Source organism: Pseudochaenichthys georgianus, chromosome 10 (genome assembly GCF_902827115.2).
Source record: "Pseudochaenichthys georgianus chromosome 10, fPseGeo1.2, whole genome shotgun sequence".
In the NCBI taxonomy this organism is placed as follows: domain Eukaryota; kingdom Metazoa; phylum Chordata; class Actinopteri; order Perciformes; family Channichthyidae; genus Pseudochaenichthys; species Pseudochaenichthys georgianus.
The window spans coordinates 22292910-22315750 of NC_047512.1; the positions used below are offsets into that span (position 1 = coordinate 22292910).

A 22841-nucleotide genomic window follows, 5' to 3' on the forward strand; every position below is an offset into this window, starting at 1 on the left:
ACACACACACACACCCATATGTTTATCTATAGCAGGGGTGGGGAACCTCCGGCCCCCGGGCCGTATACGGCCCGCGAGACCATTTGCTATGGCCCTCGAGGTAATTTATAAACATACGCAAAAAGAAAAAAATTAAAGAAATCTAGACCGCAAAAAAAAATAAACAAGTGAGTACCTGTTTTTCCTGGCCAAGGTCAGGGTCCTTGAACACATCACGAGCCTAACGTGTCATCACGTGGTATATGTCTCGTCTGACAGGGATGCAGTTCTGACCATAGACATATAAAGAGTTGGTGGAGACCAAAGTTTGGTTGTTTACATGAATTAAAAGCAATGACTGAGCAGCATCTTTTAGCGGAGGGTAAACGCATGCTGCAGGCTGATGTTGGCATCCAAGGAAATGCATTCAAACAAGGAATATATATAATTAAGTGCTTTGATATGTCAAATCTGTAGCTCCACCATAGCCAGGGGTGGATATTCAAAGAAATGGTCAAAAAGCCAATAGAGGCACTTTGCTGCAAATCAATGGCCACTGGATTTCTTTGTGGAAAAGGAGAACAATAATTAGCAAGAAAGGATGGAGGCAGATATACTGATTACCAATCACACAGCCAGCTCGTAGTCACAGATTACGGCTCACTGGAATGCCAGTCTAGTCCAAAGCCAGTAATTGCACCTTCCAATATTGATGAGGTGTCTCTCCAGAGCCTGACACACACACACACACACGAAAACAAACACACCGCAAACACACACATAGACAGCAACAGCCCTTTGTCTCCGGTCTAACAAGCTTAGGCTGCAGCAGCCTGGATCTTTTTTATTCTGCCTTGCAAATAAAAAACTAGTAATGCAGCAGCTCTCCGTTCAGTAGTCTAAACACAAGGACACCAAACTGATTTTAACACTGTAAGTGCCACTCAGCCTGAGTACACTTGTACCTAGGTGTGAAAAGGCTGTTAGGAACTTAACTCAGAAGGATTTTAACATCCCAATTCCACAAAATGCTGGAGGCTGCTGCGGAGATAATGACTGCTGTTTGCACAGTTACATTTGCTAAATTGTTTGCAAATGTAACTTGATGTTACTAAGCTTTTAGCACAGATGCTGACTAAATATGCAACCTCTTGACTCTGCATTGTGATGTGTTAAGTGGAGGATCAAAACAAAATAGAGTAAAGTTAAAAAATGGAGTCGGTTGGAGTCTGGCAGGGATGCAATGGAAGCACGGCTTAAGAGTCTACATGCTAGCAGCTCTGTTCGGCTGCTTTTATGCACAATGAGGAGCTAAATGCTAACACATTTAAGATTGGCTAGTTAGTATTTAGCACAATGTATGATTGTGCTAAATAAAAAATTGCTATACATGCCAAAAAGGTATGTACAAACTTTGTGCCAGATAATATGAATTCCCTGAATGTGTGCAGAGTATACTAAGCTAGACAACCTTTAGCAAATCTCTCATGAACTGTTAAGGTCACACAGTCCCCGGCAGCATTTACCATCAAAGAGTGAGACCGTGATCCACTGACCCCACATTAGTATAGTATGTCACAGTTTACACACTCAGGGATCCTGTGTTTTAACCTGTTTGCTTATCTGTGTTTTGTATCTCCCTACAGATGAGGACCAGGAGACATCGGGGGATTTCGGCAGCGGCGGTGCTGTCATCCTCCTTGGCGACCAGGAGGAGGAGCCATCACAGAGTGGGCGGAGCCGGCAGAAGAAGAGGCGGGGCCGGATTCACCCCCGAGGAGCCATCGAGGATGACGAGGAAGACGAGGAAGATGATAAGGATGACGAGATTGGCTACGTGTGGTAGCTCCGCTTCATCTTATTTTGCCATCAGCCGACCAGGAATCTCCGTTAACTCAGCACAGATCTGAAGCCATTCCAATGTCCCCTCCTCCTCCTCCTCCTCCTCCAGTTACTTTGGCAGCAGCTCGTCTTTTGGCTCCTGAACTTGCTCTTGTGGTCCCTGTCTCTTATCCATGTGACTCTCTTCAGTGAACCTCATTAGACGTCTTCCTTTTGTGTTTCACAGACTCAAAACAGAAAACCTATTACATTTCACCAACAACTGTCAAGACTCCACTTGCTCCACTTTCTGCCTCTACCTTCCCCTAAACCTGTAATCATTGACCTCTTCTGAAATGGACTTCTCTATTTTCTCCAACGCTCCGTCTATCTCCTTCTTTCTCTTATCCTTCCCTCTCTCCTGTCCTTGTCTGTCTGTTATGTCAGAGCCTCTGGTCAGTCTGTGAGCCCAGATACATAAGCTGATGTACCGGACGTTAATATGTTTCCTCCAGGTAGGCCAGATAGTGGACTGAACCCACCCTGTGCTTCATCGGCAGCCTCATACTCATGATTTGTGTTTCACTGTCGGGCTCCTTCCAGTGTTCAAAGATGTTCCCTCAACACGTTCCCAGGCTCTGAGATGCTCCCTCTTGCTGTTATTTCATGGAGGATTGCAAATTATTTAATCGTTGCTCTTGAATGTCCCAGAAAGCCCAGGAAGCAATGAGACTAATGATGTATTGTCGTTGTTGTTGCATGTTTCTCATCGTGTTTCTGTAAAAGAGAGAATTACCTGGCCATGTCTAGCTCTATGCATCTCAAACAGAAAGTGATGCCTATGTGGCTGCTACAATACTTTGTTGCTATGTTGATTCTGTCCAGTGTCTTTTTGGTTCTTCTCCCATTCTCAGGAGGTATAGGAAGTTGCATTGCAGAGCGATAGCACTGTAGAAAAGAGAACTGCAAGGCCTACAGTCCAAACGTGCGGCGTTTCAGCCAGCTTCTTTTGCTAATTGGTCAGTAGGGCTTCTGAGGCTGTTTGGCTGTGCACAGACACTAGAGGAAGAAGCTGCTCCTGAGCTGGGAGGACACATGAAGTCCGGCGAGCAGAGAAGAGGCTCTGCTCCGCCTCACAACACTGGATATGTTCGTGATTTAAAATTGAAATCCTCACTATGTCAACTAAGTGAATTTTTATTTGTAACTTTGAAAATGTAAGTAAAGTGGCACTTTGGGTGTCTTTTGAACCTTAGGTCTGTGTCCATGTGTCTGTTGTTCTCCGGGTGATCCGCACAAGCCTCACATTTCATCTTATTTCAACAAAGCATGATGAAATAAAAACATCACTTTCCTCACTGCGAAACCACAACCACATTCATATGAGTTTCATATTGTTTTTGGTTTTATTGTCTCCGACGCTCGGTTTCTCTGCAGTGGAACAATCAAAGCCCTACATCAATGCTGACCTTTCCAACCTTGAGAAAGCAGCCTCTCCTGTTAGAAGCAGACATAAATGGAAGCAGCACAAACATCTTATCATTTGCCTTTGAGAGAAGGAGAATCACAAAGGCAGCAGTACCCAAAAGAACATAAAAGCTTAACGAGTGTTTTTGTAATCTCACTGGCTAATGGGACAGCTAACCCCACTGGGTTAAAACAGCCCGCTCGGCACTTTGAAAACACATTGTACCAACAATCGAAGGCTAAAAGGACGACAGAGTCTTCTGCCTTGAAACAGCCTATTCAGCAGTTCACTCCACACTCTGTCCGATACAGTAGGCGATGGCTTTAACTATGTGCATTCAGTTATGCCAGTAGTTTGGTGGGGTATAATTACCAAATTCTGGGACCCTGGTTAGTGCAGGGTCTTCTGTCGTCATGACAAAAGCTGTGAAGAAAATCTCTCATCCGCTCACTTTCATTACATGCGGTGCTGCCTTTTTATCTGCATTGAATCCGGCGTTTTCCTTTACCCTGCATAAATTATGGAACCAACTTCAAATTATTCCTTGAACTGGAGATGTATCTCATAAATTAGCATATTCGTTGTCTTTTCCTGTCTTTTTTTAAATGTTTTGAAAACACAGCTTATATCTCCTTCAAGACAACCTTGGCCAGTTTTGTGTTTACACTTATCCTAGGTTTATTTGTGAAGATTGTAAACACTCATGGTTTTTCGGTTAATATGAATCCCCCACCAGCAACCGGCTAACTTAAGGGAAACGGCTATCCTGCTCTGTCCAAACAAAACAAAATCCACCTAACAGACCTGTTACAGCACACTAGCTAACACCTTATATCTCCTTTTATTTTTATTTATGCTAAGTGAAGTTGGCCTGAAGCTTCATATTTGCACACGATCCCAGTGCAGAGAAAGGGATGACTGGTGGTTGTACCCATAATTCACAAACTCTCTCACACACACACACACACACACACACACACACACACACACACACACACACACACACCCACAGTCATTATTGTTTCTATTGCGCTCTCCCACTCACTCTCCTGGAGTGAGCTCCATCTTCAGCTCTGTTAGGGAGATGCATGGTTGTGTTTTATCCGCGGGGCACTTTGTTCCTCTGGTTCATTTCTCTACTGGCTGTTTTTGTATTATCCACATATGACTTCCCTGTCAGGTGGATTCAGACGGAGTCTCCATGGAGACCGGTGATTGGCTACCAGCGGGGGGTTTTACACATCGATGGTCCATTTTCGGGACGAAATAAAGCAGCTTGATAGTATTTGATTTAATTTTAAATGTTATTGACTGGTCTTGGTATTGAGTGTTCTGTAAGAAGGACTTTTGTGTTTTACATTTTTAAAGTTGTAATTGTTTCTTACCATTGCTAACTTTCAGAACCCACACAATGTCAGACCAGTGTTAAACACACTGCACTCTTGGATGTTACTTACACTGAACAAAAATATAAATGCAACACTTTTTTTTTGCTCCCATTTTTCATGAGATGAACTCAAAGATCTAAAACATTTTCTATATACACAAAATAACCATTTCTCTCAAATATTGTTCACAAATCTGAAAAAATCTGTGATAGTGAGCACTTCTCCTTTGCCGAGATAATCCATCCCACCTCACAGGTGTGGCATATCAAGATGCTGATTAGACAGCATGATTATTGCACAGGTGTGCCTTAGGCTGGCCACAATAAAAGTGGCATGCTGACAGCAGGAATGTCCACCAGAGCTGTTGCCCGTGAATTGAATGTTCATTTCTCTACCATAAGCCGTCTCCAAAGGCGTTTCAGAGAATTTGGCAGTACATCCAACCGGCCTCACAACCGCAGACCACGTGTAACCACACCAGCCCAGGACCTCCACATCCAGCATGTTCACCTCCAAGATCGTCTGAGACCAACCACTCGGACAGCTGCTGCAACAATCGGTTTGCATAACCAAAGAATTTCTGCACAAACTGTCAGATACCGTCTCAGGGAAGCTCATCTGCATGTTCGTCGTCCTCATTGGGGTCTCGACCTGACTCCGGTTCGTCGTCGTAACCGACTTGAGTGGGCAAATGCTCACATTCGATGGCGTCTGGCACGTTGGAGAGGTGTTCTCTTCACGGATGAATCCCAGTTTTTACTGTTCAGGGCAGATGGCAGATAGCGTGTGTGGCGTCGTGTGGGTGAGCGGTTTTCTAATGTCAATGTTGTGAATCGAGTGGCCCATGGTGGTGGTGGGGTTATGGTATGGGCGGACGTATGTTATGGACGACGAACACAGGTGCATTTTATTGATGGCATTGTGAATGCACAGAGATACCATGACGAGATCCTGAGGCCCATTGTTGTGCCATTCATCTACGACCATCACCTCATGTTGCAGCATGATAATGCACTCCCCCATGTTGCAAGGATCTGTACACAATTCCTGGAGGCTGAAAACATCCCAGTTCTTGCATGGCCAGCATACTCACCGGACATGTCACCCATTGAGCATGTTTGGGATGCTCTGGATCGGCGTATACGACAGCGTGTTCCAGTTCCTGCCAATATCCAGCAACTTCGCACAGCCATTGAAGAGGAGTGGACCAACATTCCACAGGCCACAATCAACAACCTGATCAACTCTATGCGAAGGAGATGTGTTGCACTGCGTGAGGCAAATGGTGGTCACACCAGATACTGACTGGTTTTCGGACCCCCCCAGACCCCCCCAATAAAGCAAAACTGCACGTTTCAGAGTGGCCTTTTATTGTGGCCAGCCTAAGGCACACCTGTGCAATAATCATGCTGTCTAATCAGCATCTTGATATGCCACACCTGTGAGGTGGGATGGATTATCTCGGCAAAGGAGAAGTGCTCCCTATCACAGATTTTTTCAGATTTGTGAACAATATTTGAGAGAAATGGTTATTTTGTGTATATAGAAAATGTTTTAGATCTTTGAGTTCATCTCATGAAAAATGGGAGCAAAAACAAAAGTGTTGCATTTATATTTTTGTTCAGTGTAAGTAAAAGTACAAAAGTATTAGCATCAAAATATACGTAAAGTACTAAAAGTGAAAGTACTCATTCTGCAGATTGGTTCTGCTGCTGTAGCTGAAAACTACTGATAGCATGAAGAATAACCCTAACCTGGCAAGTTGGGCTACAAACCAAAACAATAAACTGAATGATACTGAAACGCTCCTTAATAGTGAGGGGGATCTGCTGGATGTGAAGATAATATACTGTGGGATCTTTAATGAGTCATTTCAATCCATTATTAATATGAAAATATTTATTTTAGCATATTAAAATCTATTCATCTAAATACTCCTCCTACGACAAAAAGCTTTAGCTAGACTGCATCATCTTAATATGGAGAAGCTAAGAGCACTTAAATTAAAAAGACCAAGCTGATTATGGAGTCTGCTCACAGTTTCATTCTGCCTGCCGATCATATGTGCCAAGATTGCCATTTAGCAGGTTTGAAGTCCAAGTGGCTCTCCAGTCATCAGGGTCCAGAGGACTGCCGGTTCTTTTTCATTCTAGTTGTGTGATCAAGGACCGATTTAGACCCGTAACCACAGGGGAGTGCAATTAACTACCTGACAGAAGAGTAAATCCTGCAGTGCTCCAGGGCTTGAGGACCAGATTTGAGGATCACTGGTCTAAAGCCTGCCTATGTAATTGGCAAAGACATTGTAATAAGTAGGGATCATCTCTTTAATCTGTCACGGTTTGCCACTTCCACTCACTCTCTGTCATGCTCTGCTTCCGCTGCAGCAGCTCGGTGAGCGTGGCTGCAGATCATGCCCCCAGGTGGAGGTTTTCTGGATCATTCACTTTGGATATGGTAACCAACAGCACTGTTCCAAATGTGCAAATTTAGAGAGAGATCATACCGCTCTCGTTAATACTCTGCCAGTGAGGTCCCTCTGATAGCACTTAATTGCTGGGTGTAGCCCTTTGCTAAATAAATTAAACAGGAAACCATTCATAACCGGCTCCAGTGGCTTCCCTGCTGGCAATGGTGATAAATTAAATTGAAACTTTCAGGGGAGCAGTCATGCGAGAACGAACCACATTATAAGCAGTCACATTACCCTCAGACCAATATTTGCATTTACCTATTTGGGTTTTCTAATTCATATTTTCCCTATCTGATTGTTCGGTCCCAGCCATGTCCACCAGAGCTCTGACGCTGTTGTCACTGCGTTTCTTTGGGCGGAAATTCCGTCCTTTTTTAAACTACACAAATTTGACTTGAATGTATAATCATAGTGTGTGACACCAGTGCCCTCTGGTGGTCTAATCCAGCTGGCTGCTTGTACTTTTTAATAGAAATCCTGCTCTGCGGGGGTCTGGTAGGAGTTAAGGACGGAGACGATATAATTGCAATACCCCTGCTATCAGCCTGGCAGTGGATCTTTTTTTGCACGTCGTTCACCCATTTCTCTCTCCCTCTACTTTCCTGTCAGCTCTTTAATAAAAGAATAAAGGAATACAAAAATATACAAATAAGCCTTGAGAGCAACATGTATTTATTATCACTATCATTATACAATATCCTTTTTTTTGAAAATATCTATTTACAATTGCATAAGTGTAGTGGTTAACATGGACTCAAACACATGGCCAAAGCATGGGGTTACAGTTTGCATAATAAAGGCACTTTCTGAGGATGAAAGGAACACACATGGTGAACATGGTCTTATTTGTGTTTCTTACATTTTGTTTCTTGTAGAATCAGAGGTTTGGAAGGGAAGACCTCCTTGTCTTAACTTCGTATAAAACACTTTGGGGTATGGCTGTAGATTAAAGGCACAGAAGTAAAAAAAATGTACATAATGTTTGCTGCTCTTCAGGCAAATATAGGCTTATCCAGTTATGGTGACTAACTAGCAGGCCTCTGCACTGGCAACAGCATCACTGTTTAATTTCTTAGAGGCTGAATTTCTCCACATCAGTCGGATGGAGCTCAGTGCTGGTGGGGGTCTCCTCTCACCAGTGATTACTCTGAGCAGCCACTTCTAGATCAATGATTGGCGGTAGTCGACCGCTGGCCCCGCCCTCCAGGTATCCAGGCTTCACAGCAGGTGTGTCTGAGAGCCTCCTCTTGCTCTTGGTCAGGTCTGGACAGGAAGAGAAATAACTTAATAGTTTCACAAGAGGACAGATGGAGAAGCAGCTCTGAATCCAAGCTAGGACGTCCGGTTCTCACCTGAGATTGCCAATAACATCTTGCGTCTCGCTCCAAAGGTGGAGATGCCCACTTCCTTCAGATCTTCATCCGACAGAGTGAGGAAGGTCAGGTAGTCAATCTGGATGAGTACAGATAGCAGTGGTGTTACAGTTAACGCTCATTCATGATGCACTTTTCGTTTAAGTGTGTGTGGCTGTTTTGGCTTGGATTTCTTCATGTATGTTCCCATAAAACCAAACTGCACTTGTTTTTCCCTGGATTTTATTTTTTTGATGTAACACATGCGTAAAATAATATTCCAGGTGGCAAAGCTATAGCTGGAGGGGTGGCTGAATCTAAAACCGCTGTTAATGTCCCGTGTAAAATCAAGGTTCATCTATTTTAATATACATCTTAATATACAACTATTATTAATCACATGTTTAGACGCGAGTGTAATCCGGAAAGAATACACTTCCCTTAACATCTTATTGTGAAGGCTGTTTAGTTGCATTGAAACATAATTTTGTAGGACACAGTGGTTTGTTTATATATTAATTATATTATGTTTGTATGTTTAAAGCTCTTGACCCAGTTCTCCCAAGAGAACATCTTCATTATCCCACACAGCGTGTTAGTGATAATGAAGATGTATTTTCCCTCACTAATAACGTTTTTTTAGAAATGAATGTGTTTACCTCTTGTTGTTCAAACACATCGATGTATTTGATTAGTCCAAGTTGGCTGAGCAGCTCCGGCAGGTCATCTATCATCTGTGGGGAGGGGCTCCGCTGGCTGCAGGTCGACGCCCTCCTCGACGAGCACACACCTTCAAAGTAGCTGCTGCTGCTGCTCGGGAAGCTCTCCGCTGGACATTAAAGGTCAGAGGAAGAGGTTAAAAATGGCGGGGAGAAAGGCGACACACTGTTTTGTTGAACTTAAACACACTTAGGACTTACAGGGTTTGTCATTTCTGCTTCTATTCATTGAGGATACAAATGCAGGGAAGGAGGATGAGGAGGAAGTGAAAGTAGATGGGGGTGAGGAGGGGGAGGAGGATAAAGAAGAGGAGGAGGAAGACACAGGCAGGGATGAAGATGTGGATCCATGTCTGTCCCTCCAGTTCTCACAGTTGCTCCGGTTGAACACCTTCCCCATCTGAGCAGCCCATGGCTATAGGTGACAAAGAGAAATTGTAACGGCATTAAATATAAAGCAGTTTCAAATATTTCACAGCAGCACCTTGCACTAATGTCCCCATCCCCTTCCTTTGTCTCTCTTCTCTTTGTCAGTGATACAGGTCATAAGTCAAACCGTTTCAAGTGATCACATCCTCTTGTGTGAGAGGGTTTCAGTGGACACACAGCCATAGATCCAAATATTTAACAAGAGATCTGCCCCTGTGTGCTGACCTGTGACTGGACATTATCATGCAGTGAGCAGAGCAAACGCTTCCTCCAAGCTGCCTGGGTCTCAGAAGAAAATTGAACCTATTGAAGGAATGCCTTTTGCTCTTATTAACTTAAGTGAGAGTGGGTCTATATCACTGGCTATAGAGCAGTAAGTATGCAGCCATTCAGGAGGCTTGAGAAGAGACAAACAGCTCAGGTAAACAGGTTGCTAAGAGGTGGCTGTGTTGACTGAAGCGATGGTATCAAACCCAATGAACTGAATGGAACGAACAAATGAGCAAGTCCAGTAAAGTATAGAAATCAAGTCTTAAAGTCCATCTTGTTTCAGTTGTTTAAAGCAGACACTTACTTGTGCCTGTTGGTGGCTGATGCTGCTGCTCAGGTAGGGTTTGTAGCTGCGGCGGCTGATGTTGCGGAGCTCTTTGATCGCCTCTGCTGGCATGGACTTGGAGAAGCCGAGGCCGCTCCAGGTGTCTGTCGGCTTTTGGACCTCTGTGACCACAGGCTTTCTCAGCATGGCTGACACAACACAGACAAACACACACAGAAGGATACAGACTTAAAACCAGCATTAGCCACTTTAGGGCAGCTGGTACAAGCTAAAAATGCAACACCGTCATATTGATTTTTCCACAGCGGAAACTAAGAGTCGTTTTAAGTTGTATTTCTAGCGACTTTTAAATCAAGTTTTCTTTCAAATGTGCTGCTCCCTGCCAACTCCTGAGAGAAATATGTGGCTCATAAAGTGTTACATGTTTCACTGAGTTCATCAGCTGGTCTCAACCTTGTCTGTCTGTTGACTGGTGATGGATAGGTTGCAAAAAGTGGGTTCATTAAGGCTTTTATTAGGAACAGCTGCAACCAGAAACAACACTGGTTATATGTGTTGAGAAGGAACTAACAGAACATTTTGAAAAAAACACAGAAATACTTTTCGTTGAAGGAAACTACAGTGGAGTTGTTATCATTTTTAGGTTTGTCACTATGAGTGTCGACTTTTACATTGCACATACTTCCTCACTTGATACATTGTTAATATAGGTTCTAGCAGCTTTAAGGTCAAATATTGAAATGAGCAGATACTTTCATAAAAACTGTACTTGACTTTAATGCATAGCCTTAGTCCGCCTATTTTAAAAATGCATTGCAGGTTTTTCATGTCTCCTCCGATAGTGTAAATTGGACAAGCTTGGCTCAGGTGTTGAATTATGTATGATTGCGATTCTATTACACAAACTATCATTGTAATCAACAATATCGTAAAATAATTTCATAATGTGGGCTAATTTGCTCCCAAACCTACGCTTTCTGCTTGTGTTAATCTCTGTCAGAAAGTAGTTCCTAGAAAGTAGTTCCCATGGTAACGATAGCCGATCAATCGAACACTCCTGCTACCCCGCTTACAGTTATTGATATAATTATAGTAAATAATATATTATTAACCAATTTATTGAAAACAATGTATTGAAAACAATTCTTGAATTAGGCTATTTAAATATCTGAGTAATCACTGTGTGGGATTAGTGGAACAAATCAAATCAGGCTGTCCATGGTGCTGAAACATGTTGGGTTCAGAATGAAGGTGGATGTTCATGCTGCCATTAAAAGTGCAATTCTCGAAACAGCTCTCCATGAACTCCATGCCAGACTTTTTTGCAGGTGGTGCTGTGGTGTTCCCGGGTAGGACTACGTTATAGGAAGAGCTTTCCTCCAGTGGCCGTTTCATGGCGTGTCCCGGACCGGCAAAAAGCGCGTTGCTCCACATCTTTCTGTTGTCTAGAGATGGAGCCCAGTAGCTGCGAAGCGATGACTCGTTTTTATGTCCGCTAACGGACATGATTTCTCTGGCCGATTTACAACGAGAGACAATGTATAAGAGTGTAACGGCTGTGTGTCGCTAAACGTCGCTATGGAAACCACACGATGTAGGCTCATGGAAGTAGTTTCGGTAGGCTAGTGGCGTGTGTAGGCCACTGGATACTTTGTGAATAGGCACGTTCTATTTGATCGTTGTTTGATCGTGGAATCAAACACGCCTATTGACCAATCAGAGAGCTTGCTCAAACCTATGTGTTATAGAATAATGAATCACACACAGTGCCTCTCCTTGCCAGCATGTGGCATACCTAATAAAACCTAATTTCGCTGAGACAGATATACACTCTTAAACGACCAACAAGTGACCCTGGGCCTCTTCTGACAGTCGAACAGATCCATGTCAATATGTGATAATAAACTACAAAGTGCAATATCAATAGGATTATTACTGGTGGGTTATCACACGTGTGGTATGTGTGTGTTTGTGTGAGTAAATATCCCATTCATATACTGGCATATGGGTGTCTTAATGACTGTGAGGCAGATGGCCCATTCAAACTGCTAATTCATAATGGCGGAGGGAATTTAGTACCATTTGGCTGCTGATCTTCCCAGTATCTCTCATTATGCATGATGGATGAGGTTCTGTTTTCTGTGTGTGTGTGTGTGTGTGTGTGTGTGTGTGTGTGTGTGTGTGTGTGTGTGTGTGTGTGTGTGTGTGTGTGTGTGTGTGTGTGTGTGTGTGTGTGTGTGTGTGTGTGTGTGTGTGTGTGTGTGTGTGTGTGTGTGTGTGTGTGTGTGTGTGTGTGTGTGTGTGTGTGTGTGTGTGTGTGTGTGTGTGTGTGTGTGTGTGTGTGTGTGTGTCAGCATAGTGTATCTAACCCATGTGAATCTAGTAGCAGTGCCAGTTTATTATAACGCTGGCACAATGCATCCCATAAACAGGTCTCCTTCATCAGTTGTGTTGGCAGCGAGCGGCACTGAAATGAGTCGCCTCCATCAGAGCCTCTGCTCGGGATATTAATGTGTTGCCTCCATAACGCACTTGAATAAAACAAATAAGCTACTTCATCCTGTCTAATCATATGACATGAAATCCTGTTTTCTCAATGATATGACTAAAAAGTATGCATAAATACAGCAAATTAAACAACCCTCTTCATTTTGTTTTGTTTGCGGAACTGAGATAAAGTGCTTCTCCAATCTGTGCCCAGTTTACCTCCAAAAGCAACAGATTGGTTATATATAGGAGGCTTTTCTTCAAGCCAAAGATAAGCATGTTCGGCCAAATGTGTTTTTATATATTTACCTGCAGCATCCAGCAACTATAGATCAATAAAGAGTATAAATGCTTGCTTAGCAGTGCCCTAGTTGTCACAGCCGTCTGTGCAGAGCTCTTGAAAGCGCACTAAGACAGGAAGAAATATTAAACATTCAGGAGCACTAACCTCTGTTTGCCAGCAGTTTCTTCCTCTCATAGTCATAATCCTACAAAGCACAAACAGGAAATGGAGTGGGTAAATAATGCATGAAATTGAATATTTGTTTCTCTGCTTATACTGAGCACAGGCAGGGGCAGCGAACACTTTCTGCTGCTGCGGCAGTAAACCTGCTAATCCTCCGCTCAGTAACCTTTGAAAGTGAGGGATGACAAATGCGAAGGGAGGCAAACAAACACAAACATCGATTCTAAGATCAAATGTGCAGCATGGCCAGGGATGTGCAAATCAATAGGTTACATATCATCACAAATCAAATGTTACAGCTGGTTTTAATCAGGCATTTCAGACATGTTCAGGAGGTTAATCGTGTTTCTCTCCCTGGCATAAACTCTTTTCATTGTCTCTAAAACAACAAAGATGTTCATTGGTTCAACATTTTCTTTCCAAAAAGATTAATTTGTAGCAAAATAAGGTTGACCATAGGAGCAGTTCATCATTTCATGTAGAAACTGGCAAAAGAGGGACCTGTCCAACTCCGTTTTTTTCTAACCTCAGCCGTGTATGACTCAGTGCGAAAATCCTGAGCGTGTGTCATATCTCTCCTCAGGCTGTTCCTCCGCTCACTCCTCCCTCCTTCTATCTCTGCGCTCAGCAATCTAGCACATTCAGGACACACACACACACAGACACACACACACACACACACACACACACACACACACACACACACACACACACACACACACACACGGAGAGTCAAGGTTAGTTTAGACTGGTATGGCTATACTGTATGTCCAACATTTGAGAACTTATCAGCACTTTCTCTACTGCAGCAGAAATACTGCAGTTTCAGAGACATGATGCGATATAATTATGGATTATATTAAAAGAGAGCTGCTCTACTTGAAACTGCAGTGCAACGTTTTTTTGGATCCAGAGAACCACGTCGACTCAGCGAAAAGTAAACAGAGATGAGGTCAACACGATTTCTTTTCTCTAACTCCGTTCTCTGTGTTAGCAAGATTTATAGATCTGGCATATGCAGGTGTGTGTGTGTGTGTGTGTGTGTGTGTGTGTGTGTGTGTGGTGTGTGTGTGTGTGTGTGTGTGTGTGTGTGTGTGTGTGTGTGTGTGTGTGTGTGTGTGTGTGTGTGTGTGTGTGTGTGTGTGTGTGTGTGTGTGTGTGTGTGTGTGTGTGTGTGTGTGTGTGTGTGTGTGTGTGTGAGAGAGAGATAGAGAGAGAGAGAGAGAGAGAGAGAGAGAGAGAGAGCGCGAGAGAGAGAGAGAGAGAGAGAGAGAGAGAGAGAGAGAGAGAATTAGCCACAAGGTCAACCACTTATGTTAGGTTATGATTTGTTTGGTCTAAGTGACTCTTAAAATGGCTGTAAGTCATCAGGGATCCTTGTTAGCCAACACAGTGACCTCACAAGTGACCTTAACAGGTGTTTTTCACCAGTGAATGCTCACCTGTATGTTAGCGCCTGCCCTGTTGAGTGGCGTCTGCCCTGGGTGAAAACCTTGGAAGCTTCGGGACCCTGGAGGCTGCCCCTCCGCCCCATCCTGCTCATGTAGCTGACTGCATCACACCCCTCAGATGACATTGGCACGTCGTAAGCGCTGTCATCATCTGATTGGCCCGACTGGTCCTCATTTTCTAGGATCTGAAGGAGACCAGAGAATGTAGTTCTTTGTGTTAATTTTCGATTAAGATGTATACATTAGGAAGAATTCGTTTTAATAGTTTAAAAATGAAAGTTGTTTTAAAGAAGTGACACACCTTCTCCAGTGGCCGGCTGTCTGTTCCCTTGAGTCCTGTCCTCCCCTCGTCAGCATGAGGGGTGAGACCCGGTGGAGGTGAGGGGCGGGTCTTGGAAAAAGTCTGCACCTCTGAAGGGGGAGCTGGCCCAGAGCCTGATCAAAAAGAGGGGAACTGTACTTAAAGAGGTTTGCGTTCTCTTTTTTTTTAACCCGAAACCAATTTGTAGCAACTTGATAAGAGGAAAAAAACTGCTTTAAATAAGTTGTAAATGTTTTTGCTTGGAAGTCAGTGCAACCTATTTCCATGACATTTGGATGAAACACACCTTCACAGATTGATAGATATGTGCGCTGCTCACCCTGCTCGGAGAGACGAAGCTGCTGCAGCAACATGTTGAGCCAATAGCTGGTCAGCCCGCTGCCGGCCAGCATGGGGTCAGAGGTCAACTCGGTTACCTTGGCTATCTCACAGGAATCCAACCCCAGGAGCAGACGGCGAGCCTCATAAAGACAGGAGATGTTTCTTTCCAGACCTTTCACCACCACTGACTGATAAACAATATAGAGCTTTAGTATTCAACACAATACAGAAATATTTCAATTAACATGTCGTATCAAATCCATCGAGTATTTATATTAGCTTCTCGTTGACTTTATCGCCCTAGATTCAAGGTGAATTTGAAAACATGAGACTTGTAGGCAACAAACAACACGATTAACATTTCACTCTAGGTCAGGGTTGATTTTAACAACAAGAAAGCAGTTGTACCTTGCTGGTCTGTTTTACTTTGGGCTTGACACTAATGAAGACTCCCAGGCTTTGCATCATCGGAGCCAGTTTACAAGGATCTGCCTCCCCATCTTCACGCATGTCAAACATCAAACACACAGGCAGACTGTCCTAGATGTGCACAGATAAATAATGTGAAATAACAACAGATAAAGAAAACACAAAAAAAAGATTGACATATGCAAGCAATCAAAAACAAACAAATGCACCTGCCTCCTCTCAGGATTGATATTTAGCCTAACTCTACCTGAACACACCCCCCACACCCCACTGTACCATGAGCTGCTGCCGAGCCAGACACACTCCGTCAGGGTTGCCCTGGATGAGCAGAGAGGGGGGGCTCTGAGGAGCGCTCAGGTCGGGGAGGATGATCTGGGTCTGGGTCTGGTGCATGACGCTCAGGAAGTGAGATCCGTTCTGCCCCAGCAGGAAGAGATGCTGCTGGGAGGTGACATCCATCTGACTGCTCACCACACCTCCTGTGACCTCTGATCCCAGCAGCAGGTCCATCAGGATGCAGGTCGCCTTCTGCCAGCGGATGATAAATACATAAATGAAATGATATTAAACATTGGAAAACTCTTAGTTATCCCATCTATCCGAAACAAATTGATCGCAATAAGGCTTCATTCACTACTAATTGAGAGATTTGCCAGAGATGGCAAAAATACACACATCCTTTACTGAAGTAGAAGTACAGAAACTCGTGTTTAAAAATACTCTGGTAAAAGTTGAAGTACTGACTAAACTTCTTTACTAAAGTAAAAGTAAAGAAGTATGGGCTTTGAAATGTACTTAAGTAAAAAGTACCCATAACTACCAACTGTTTTAAAGAGTACCTGACCTCCCTTTATATTAATATAACAATAATGTCATTGTTAGCTAATGAATGTTTTGATGCTGAACAACGGCAACATGACAACGTTTCCATTGGTCCCTCTTCTTTAGAGAAGACCAGGAAATGATGGATACATGGATCGTGTTCAAATCAATAGGCACGCAATGACTCTAAAGAATAATGATCAGGCCACCAAACACACATTCAAACTAAAGGAACCAGCCTGTTTGGAAAATGTAAGAAGTAGAAAGTACAGGTATTTGTGTTAAAAAAGTTGTCAAAAAAATAAGTAGTGGAGTAAAGTACTGATACCAGAAAAATGTACTTAAGTACAGTAACAAAGTATTTGTACTCCACTACTTCCCACCTGTGGTCATAATAATCATCAGCTTTGAACTTACAGCGCATTCTGATGTGTATAAACTGTCAACTGGAATACATGTTTCCCTAAAAGGTTTGAGACTAACCTTGACAGCAGCTGCGTTGCCCTGCAGGCCCCAGACGGTGCAGCAGCTTTCATAGAAGCTGGGCTGTGCCTGGGGATGAGGTGGCATCGCCCTGAAGCTCACGCTGACCCCCAGGGTCTGCACCACCTGCTGGATGAGAGGGGACCCTGCATCTGGCAGAGCCTGGGGAACCAGGCTGACTGGGAGGTCAAAGGTCAAGGACAATGGCTGCAGGTCCTAGGATGGTAAACAAGAGTTTGTTGGAGATGAGGTAGCACAAAAACAAGAGGCAAACACAGAGATGTATGGCAGTGGCTTTCTGACAGATATACGTGTATTTTTGTGCCAGCTACTCTATTAATCATGTTATTGATTTCTGTGCCCTGACAGGAGTGAAGAAATTGAGTTTTGAGACAAATCAAAATGTATCCTGGGTAGTCTCTGCTCAGCTTGTACACGGATCACTCACTCTGATCCTCCTCCTGGCCTCCTCCACTCCCTCTATCGGCCCAGCGATGGACACCTGGTAAAAGTTGAAAACAATGTGATATGTTAATGAATTAGGTTTATATTCCTTAGACTGATTGAAATGCTGCATTAATGTCTCTACACAGATCGTTACCTGGTTGCTTTTCTCTCCTGAACCGTTGTGTCGGTTGGAGTCGGGAAAATGGATGTGGCAAGATGTGACCTCCATCACCTTTTTGATGTTCCCACCGCCTTTCCCAATCACGTGGGAGTGCTCTGTGTAGGCCACGTCCATCTTTAGCGTCACCTTGTTGACCTGCATTTTATTTAAACACTTTTATATAACTTTTCAGATTGGAATGGAGATTAAACGTGATGTGATGTGTGGCCGCGCACACGGCCTAAAGTTTAGCTGTTCTACTGATCAAAGTTGCCCTCTGACTCAACTTGATCAAACAGCAAAAACTCCACAGATTCAATTTGAAAGAAAACATGATACAGTTGGCAGTCAACAAAAAGGCCTAAGACAAGGATTTTCCCCCAAGAGTATGACATTTATTATCAAATAGACACATTTACAAACAATATTTTAACCAGTAAAAACAACAACAATTTATGAGGAATTCATCTACTATGCTATTTAAAATGGTATCCAGCATAAAAATAACAGCTAAATGAGCGCAGACAGTTACTGTTGGGAGGGGGAAACAAGCAGGTCACATCTGAATTCTACTCACCGCCACTCACACACGTGCCCTGTACAGACACCGCAACTGAAAAGAAAGTGATAAATTAAGAAAAGTGCAAAATCAACTAAACACACACACACTTAAGGGGCAGTGAAGTGCACGTGAGGGCCTAACACCGCTGATTCCCAACTCCCAAGGCTGCCGCTCACGTCAGGGGTGCTGGATCCCTCAACAAAAGACACAAAGCACAATAGTACATCAATTCATTGAGATAGTAAAAACACTAATACTCTTGGGAGATTAGGAATTGGAGCAGCAATGTAAACAAAAGCATCAAAACGAACAACTATAACAAACCAAAATAAGGGAAACAGAACGGTAAAACAAAACAGCAGTGGCGGACAATCTTATGTCTCTCGGACGGCGCAGCCCCTCTCCCAACAGTAACTGTCTGCGCTCATTGATACCATTTTAAATAGCATAGCAGATGAATTCCTAATCAATTGTTGTTGTTTTTACTGATTTAAAATATTGTTTGTAAATGTGTCTATTTGATAATAAATGTCATACTCTTGGGGGGAAATCCTTGTCTCCTTTTTGTTGACAAAAACCTACAAAAAAGATTTCCCAAGTGACTTGCTATAAAAGGAAGAAGTAACAAATTGGAAAACATGTAAAAGAACATCACCATCTCCATTGTTGAGATAGAAAGCACCAAAGCCCTCACCCTGGTTTCCAGCACTTCTAGTATCTTCTTTTTGGCTTCCAAAACATTGGCTCTCTTCCCCTCCACCTTCACGTGTGGATCTTGATGGGAACAGGAGTTCAGTGAGAGTTCATTACAAGTGAGTTTGTAACAGTCAAGGTGCAACAGCATGGGAACAGGAATCTGTGACAGGAGGGAGTGACAGAAATATCACCTTTCTTTGACTTGGCTCCCATCTTCAGCTTGGATGGCCATTTCACCTGAGTGTCAGTTTCTCTCATCACCTGTTGAATCACAGACAATAGGAAGGGTGAGGAAAAGAGAAAGGCTCTCATTGTATGCCACAAATCACATACAATCAGAACACACACACACAGACATAAACACATACAGACACACATCAGACAGCTTCGTACTACGAATACAAAGCCTCGTTTGCATTTCAAAGACTGCAATTATCTCCTCCATAAAACCAGTAATCACTGGATGCAGAGTATGAAACACATATTAGAGCGGTGGCTGCTCACACTGCTTTGTAAGCTACATTTAACCAATGCTTTCCGCACTGATGATTATCCGTGGCTTTCACAGAGGAAGGCAGCTGGGTTTTCATTTGGTTCATGATCGAAATGTTTCCTGTTGTGGATTTCTACTTACTCTCTCAAAAAAACCCTCTCCTGTCTCCCCGTCTCCATGCTTGGGAGCTGAAAAACACATAAGAAGCAAACTTGAAAAACACATAAACCCACATTTTAAAATGCCTGCAGTGCGATTTGTCCCGTTGTGTTGTTCGGCAGCCCCAGTGTTCAATATCAAGCATGTGTGCAGAGTCAACACTTAAATGTTGACTTATTTGAATTGTTCCAAGCGACAGGAACAAGAGGTTGCCGGGAACATAAACAATTTTAAAAGGCCATCGCTCCACAGTGACATTAACAGGGTACAGAGGGGGGGGTTGGCTCGAGGAACGCCCTCATCACTATGGGTTACGCTGGCCAGAGCTGGGGAATGAGAAGAGAACAGTGCAGGGTGGAGAGGGACGGTGGTGCTGGTTGGGGGGGTAACCACAAATTAGCCTAGAGACAGCTAATCACATCAATGGCATTTGCTGACGTACAGACCTCCCACTCAACCAAAACATTCAATAACAACTGCAAGATCAAAAAGGAATGTCTAAAACAAATTTAAGAAAGGGGGCACTGCTCAGCCTATCAGAATGGAGTCTGGAGTGCAGTCGTACAGGTTGTATCCTTAATAGATGAGATGCTCAAAGAATCCCACATGCACCGAATTCCCTTTCCCATCAAGCGTCTGCTGCGAGAGGACACACAGACAAACATCAGCCTCTATCTGCACAGGACACACACAGTTTCCCCAGTAACACAAGCGAGGCATTTGTCATAAACCTGCCACGCAGCGATAACTAAAGGAAGCAGTTACCTCTGCTTCCCAGACAGGAAAGATAATAGCAGAAAACGTATTTTGGATGCATAAGCCATTGCAGGTCATAAATCCTGGTGATACAGCAGCAGGGGTTTGGTGCATGGCAGTTATACTGATGGAGACAACAAGGACGCAGCAAGCTGGAGGCCCTGACAGACACACAGGGTCAGGGAGATAACACAGGTAGGCTGTGACGAGCTTCACTAACAGAATAAATATCGGGAAAGCAGCTGATGGAGAGGAGTGAAGTCGACATCAGTGCCAGTCTGCATGGTATTTACAGTAATATGAACATCTCAACTCACTCACCATACAACATGTTCTCCAGCTTCTTCCTGTCGATCCTGAACCTCTCCTCCACCCACTCCGGGTCCAGACTCTGCTCTCTTGCATTCTCCTGCCCCGGCGCTGAACTTCCACCTACTTCCTCCTCTTCCTCATCCTCTTTCTGCTCTCTGTCGGGTTGGGCCTCGCTGGGCTCAGGCTTCACTGCTGAGCCGGGTTCTACGCTAGTTTCCGGGTCAGGCTGCTGGGGTGCTATGGTGGCCGGGACCGAAGAGCTTTCCTCGGTGGTGGCGGCGGTGGCGGTGGTGGTGGTGGCCATAGCAGGACTGAGCCCTCGTCAGTGTTTGTGGTGTGTGAGGATGTGTGCATGAGTGTGACCAAGGAGACCAGCCGGTAGAGGAAACAAAAAGGGAGAGAGGGGCAAGAAACACCCCCCTGTGTCTTTTCTTTAAACCCCCCGCCCCCTTCACTTAATTTAGTAGAAAAATCGACCTCTTTCTCTGTCTCTTCAAGCTGTTTAGGCTGTAGGGATTTGCTGCTATGGCCTTACATTGCACATGTGTATAAACAAGGTTCATGTATGTTCTGTCTGAGGTGCTCCAGGCAGACGAACAAAACTACAACTTCAGCTGAGGCTCACTCGGTTCTAAGCAAATCCTCTGTAATCCTCAATTCAATGTCCACAGATGGATAGAAAGAAGAGGCCTATGACAAGACAAGATACACACACCTTTCACCCACACACACACACACACACACACATCCTGAGAAAGATCCTCACTCTAGCACACAGCTAACAAAATAAAAGGGTCACCCAGTTGTCCGTCCACGTCTGCCCTCCCTCCTCTTCCTCTGAATGAGAAGAACAAGGGCTGAGTTTCCAGGGGTCTGGAGAAGGGTGGAGGGGTGTAAGGCAGCAACAGTGTGTGCTGTTTGTGTGAAGGGGAGCTTGCAACAATGCTTGGGATAAAAAAAGAAAATATTCGTAATAAAGTCCTCTTTCTAACTTAATTGTTTAAATGTTCTTAAAGTATAAAAAGAACAAATACTTTTCTGCAGAAAAAATGTCCCCTGAGCGTCCTATCTTATGATAAATTACATTATTACACTGCTAATGTCAATAGTCATAGATATAGACATTTGGAACATGGTAGCAACCAAAACACTGATAAGTTTGGGTTCATCTTTAAAAACACATTTTATGTAAACCTCTAAATAAAAGGGCCAAGTAGCCTAATTATATATGAAAGTACTGAAGTAAAATACTAATACCTCTAAAGAGTGCTTAATGAGAGAACTTGCACAATGTTGTTGTTCATTCCCATCTGCCTCCGATAATACCCAGCTCCAGTTTGCAGCCACTGCCTTTATTTATTTGTGAACAAGCAGCCAGCCAAAAGGTTGTGAACCCAAGCATCAGGGGAGAAATCTTGCAGAATAAAAAAAAGAGAGAAAATTAGATTTCTAAAATGGCTTAGGACTTATTAAATCCCCATCCTGCTTTAAATTTCCCAAACTTGAGTTCTTGAGTACCGACTGAAAACACGGGTAAAAACAAACTGCTCCATTAGTCAGGTCTAGTGGGACTCTGTTTCCAGCTCCACTCAGAGTTTTCCATATTTCCCAGACAAATTTGGCCCAAGGCCTATCAGCAAACATTATTTGGCAGTGCGGGGTTTTGCCAACATTGCAAACAACTGCAGGCTAGACTTATTCGCCCGAGGAGACGAGTTAGGGAAAGACACGATGACTGCATCACCATGGAAACTGGTCAAGGGGTTAGTTATTCCAAGTTTAATCTGACTTTACAACCGCACATCTCCTCCCTCCAGTCCGTTGTTCAGCCCTGACTGACTGGAAGAGGGCTAGCTTCCAGTCAGAGTCGGGGCTTGCGTCACTGTTTGATCCGCGGGACAACTAAAGAAAAGACAAACAGTCCTGCAGGGTGACTGATGAGCAGTGGGCGTTTTTCTAAATCAACCACTGAACCAATGGGTGTCTTTATCTGTCTACAGACAGACAGACAGACAGACACACACACAGGCAGACAGACAGACAGACACACAGACACACATAAGTACAGACAGACAGACAGACAGACAGACAGACACACATAAGTACAGACAGACAGACAGACAGACAGACACACAGACAGACACACAGACACACTGACACACACAGACACACACACACACAGACACACACAGACACACACACACACACACACACACACACAGACACACACACACACACACACACACACACACACAGACAGACATGCTCTTTTGGTGTGCGAATATCTAAG

The 22841-nt window shown here is 43.8% G+C and overlaps 2 protein-coding genes across 4 annotated transcripts in view; one reads left to right on the plus strand and one right to left on the minus strand.

Annotated features, from left to right (window-relative positions):
- The window catches only part of spock1 (SPARC (osteonectin), cwcv and kazal like domains proteoglycan 1), a 132451-nt gene extending 129396 nt beyond the window's left edge, over window positions 1-3055 (plus strand). For both annotated transcript variants that reach the window (XM_034092207.1, XM_071204529.1), the window contains exon 12: window positions 1626-3055. In XM_034092207.1, the coding sequence (XP_033948098.1) occupies window positions 1626-1825 (200 nt within the window). In that variant the 3' untranslated portion in view covers window positions 1826-3055. The remainder of the gene's footprint in view (window positions 1-1625) is intronic.
- A 4759-nt stretch (window positions 3056-7814) lies between these two features.
- bicc2 (bicaudal C homolog 2) lies at window positions 7815-20888 on the minus strand. 2 transcript variants are annotated; one of them, XM_034093148.2, is made up of 19 exons: window positions 20561-20888; window positions 19466-19512; window positions 19023-19092; window positions 18830-18909; window positions 17568-17729; window positions 17415-17468; window positions 16967-17182; window positions 15938-16189; window positions 15641-15772; window positions 15231-15420; window positions 14891-15024; window positions 14581-14774; window positions 13665-13770; window positions 13121-13160; window positions 10204-10373; window positions 9402-9615; window positions 9141-9310; window positions 8482-8581; window positions 7815-8392 (listed from the first exon to the last, which is right to left on the minus strand). In XM_034093148.2, the coding sequence occupies exons 1-19, from the start codon at window positions 20853-20855 to the stop codon at window positions 8262-8264; spliced, it is 2757 nt and encodes a 918-aa protein (XP_033949039.1). In that variant the 5' UTR covers window positions 20856-20888; the 3' UTR covers window positions 7815-8261. The 2 variants fall into 2 exon arrangements, with proteins under 2 accessions (XP_033949039.1, XP_033949040.1); XM_034093149.2 differs by lacking the exons at window positions 18830-18909; window positions 19023-19092; window positions 19466-19512; window positions 20561-20888 and adding an exon at window positions 18151-18225.
- Window positions 20889-22841: the final 1953 nt, after the last annotated feature.

Coding starts and splice junctions, on each gene's coding strand:
- bicc2 (XM_034093148.2), bottom strand. CDS start 20,855: ATGGCCACCACCACCACCGCCACCGCCGCCACCACCGAGGAAAGCTCT. Junction 17,183..17,414: donor AGGCCAGGAGGAGGATCAGA/GTGAGTGATCCG, acceptor TTACCATCCTAG/GACCTGCAGCCATTGTCCTT. Junction 15,421..15,640: donor AAGTAAAACAGACCAGCAAG/GTACAACTGCTT, acceptor ATTGTTTATCAG/TCAGTGGTGGTGAAAGGTCT.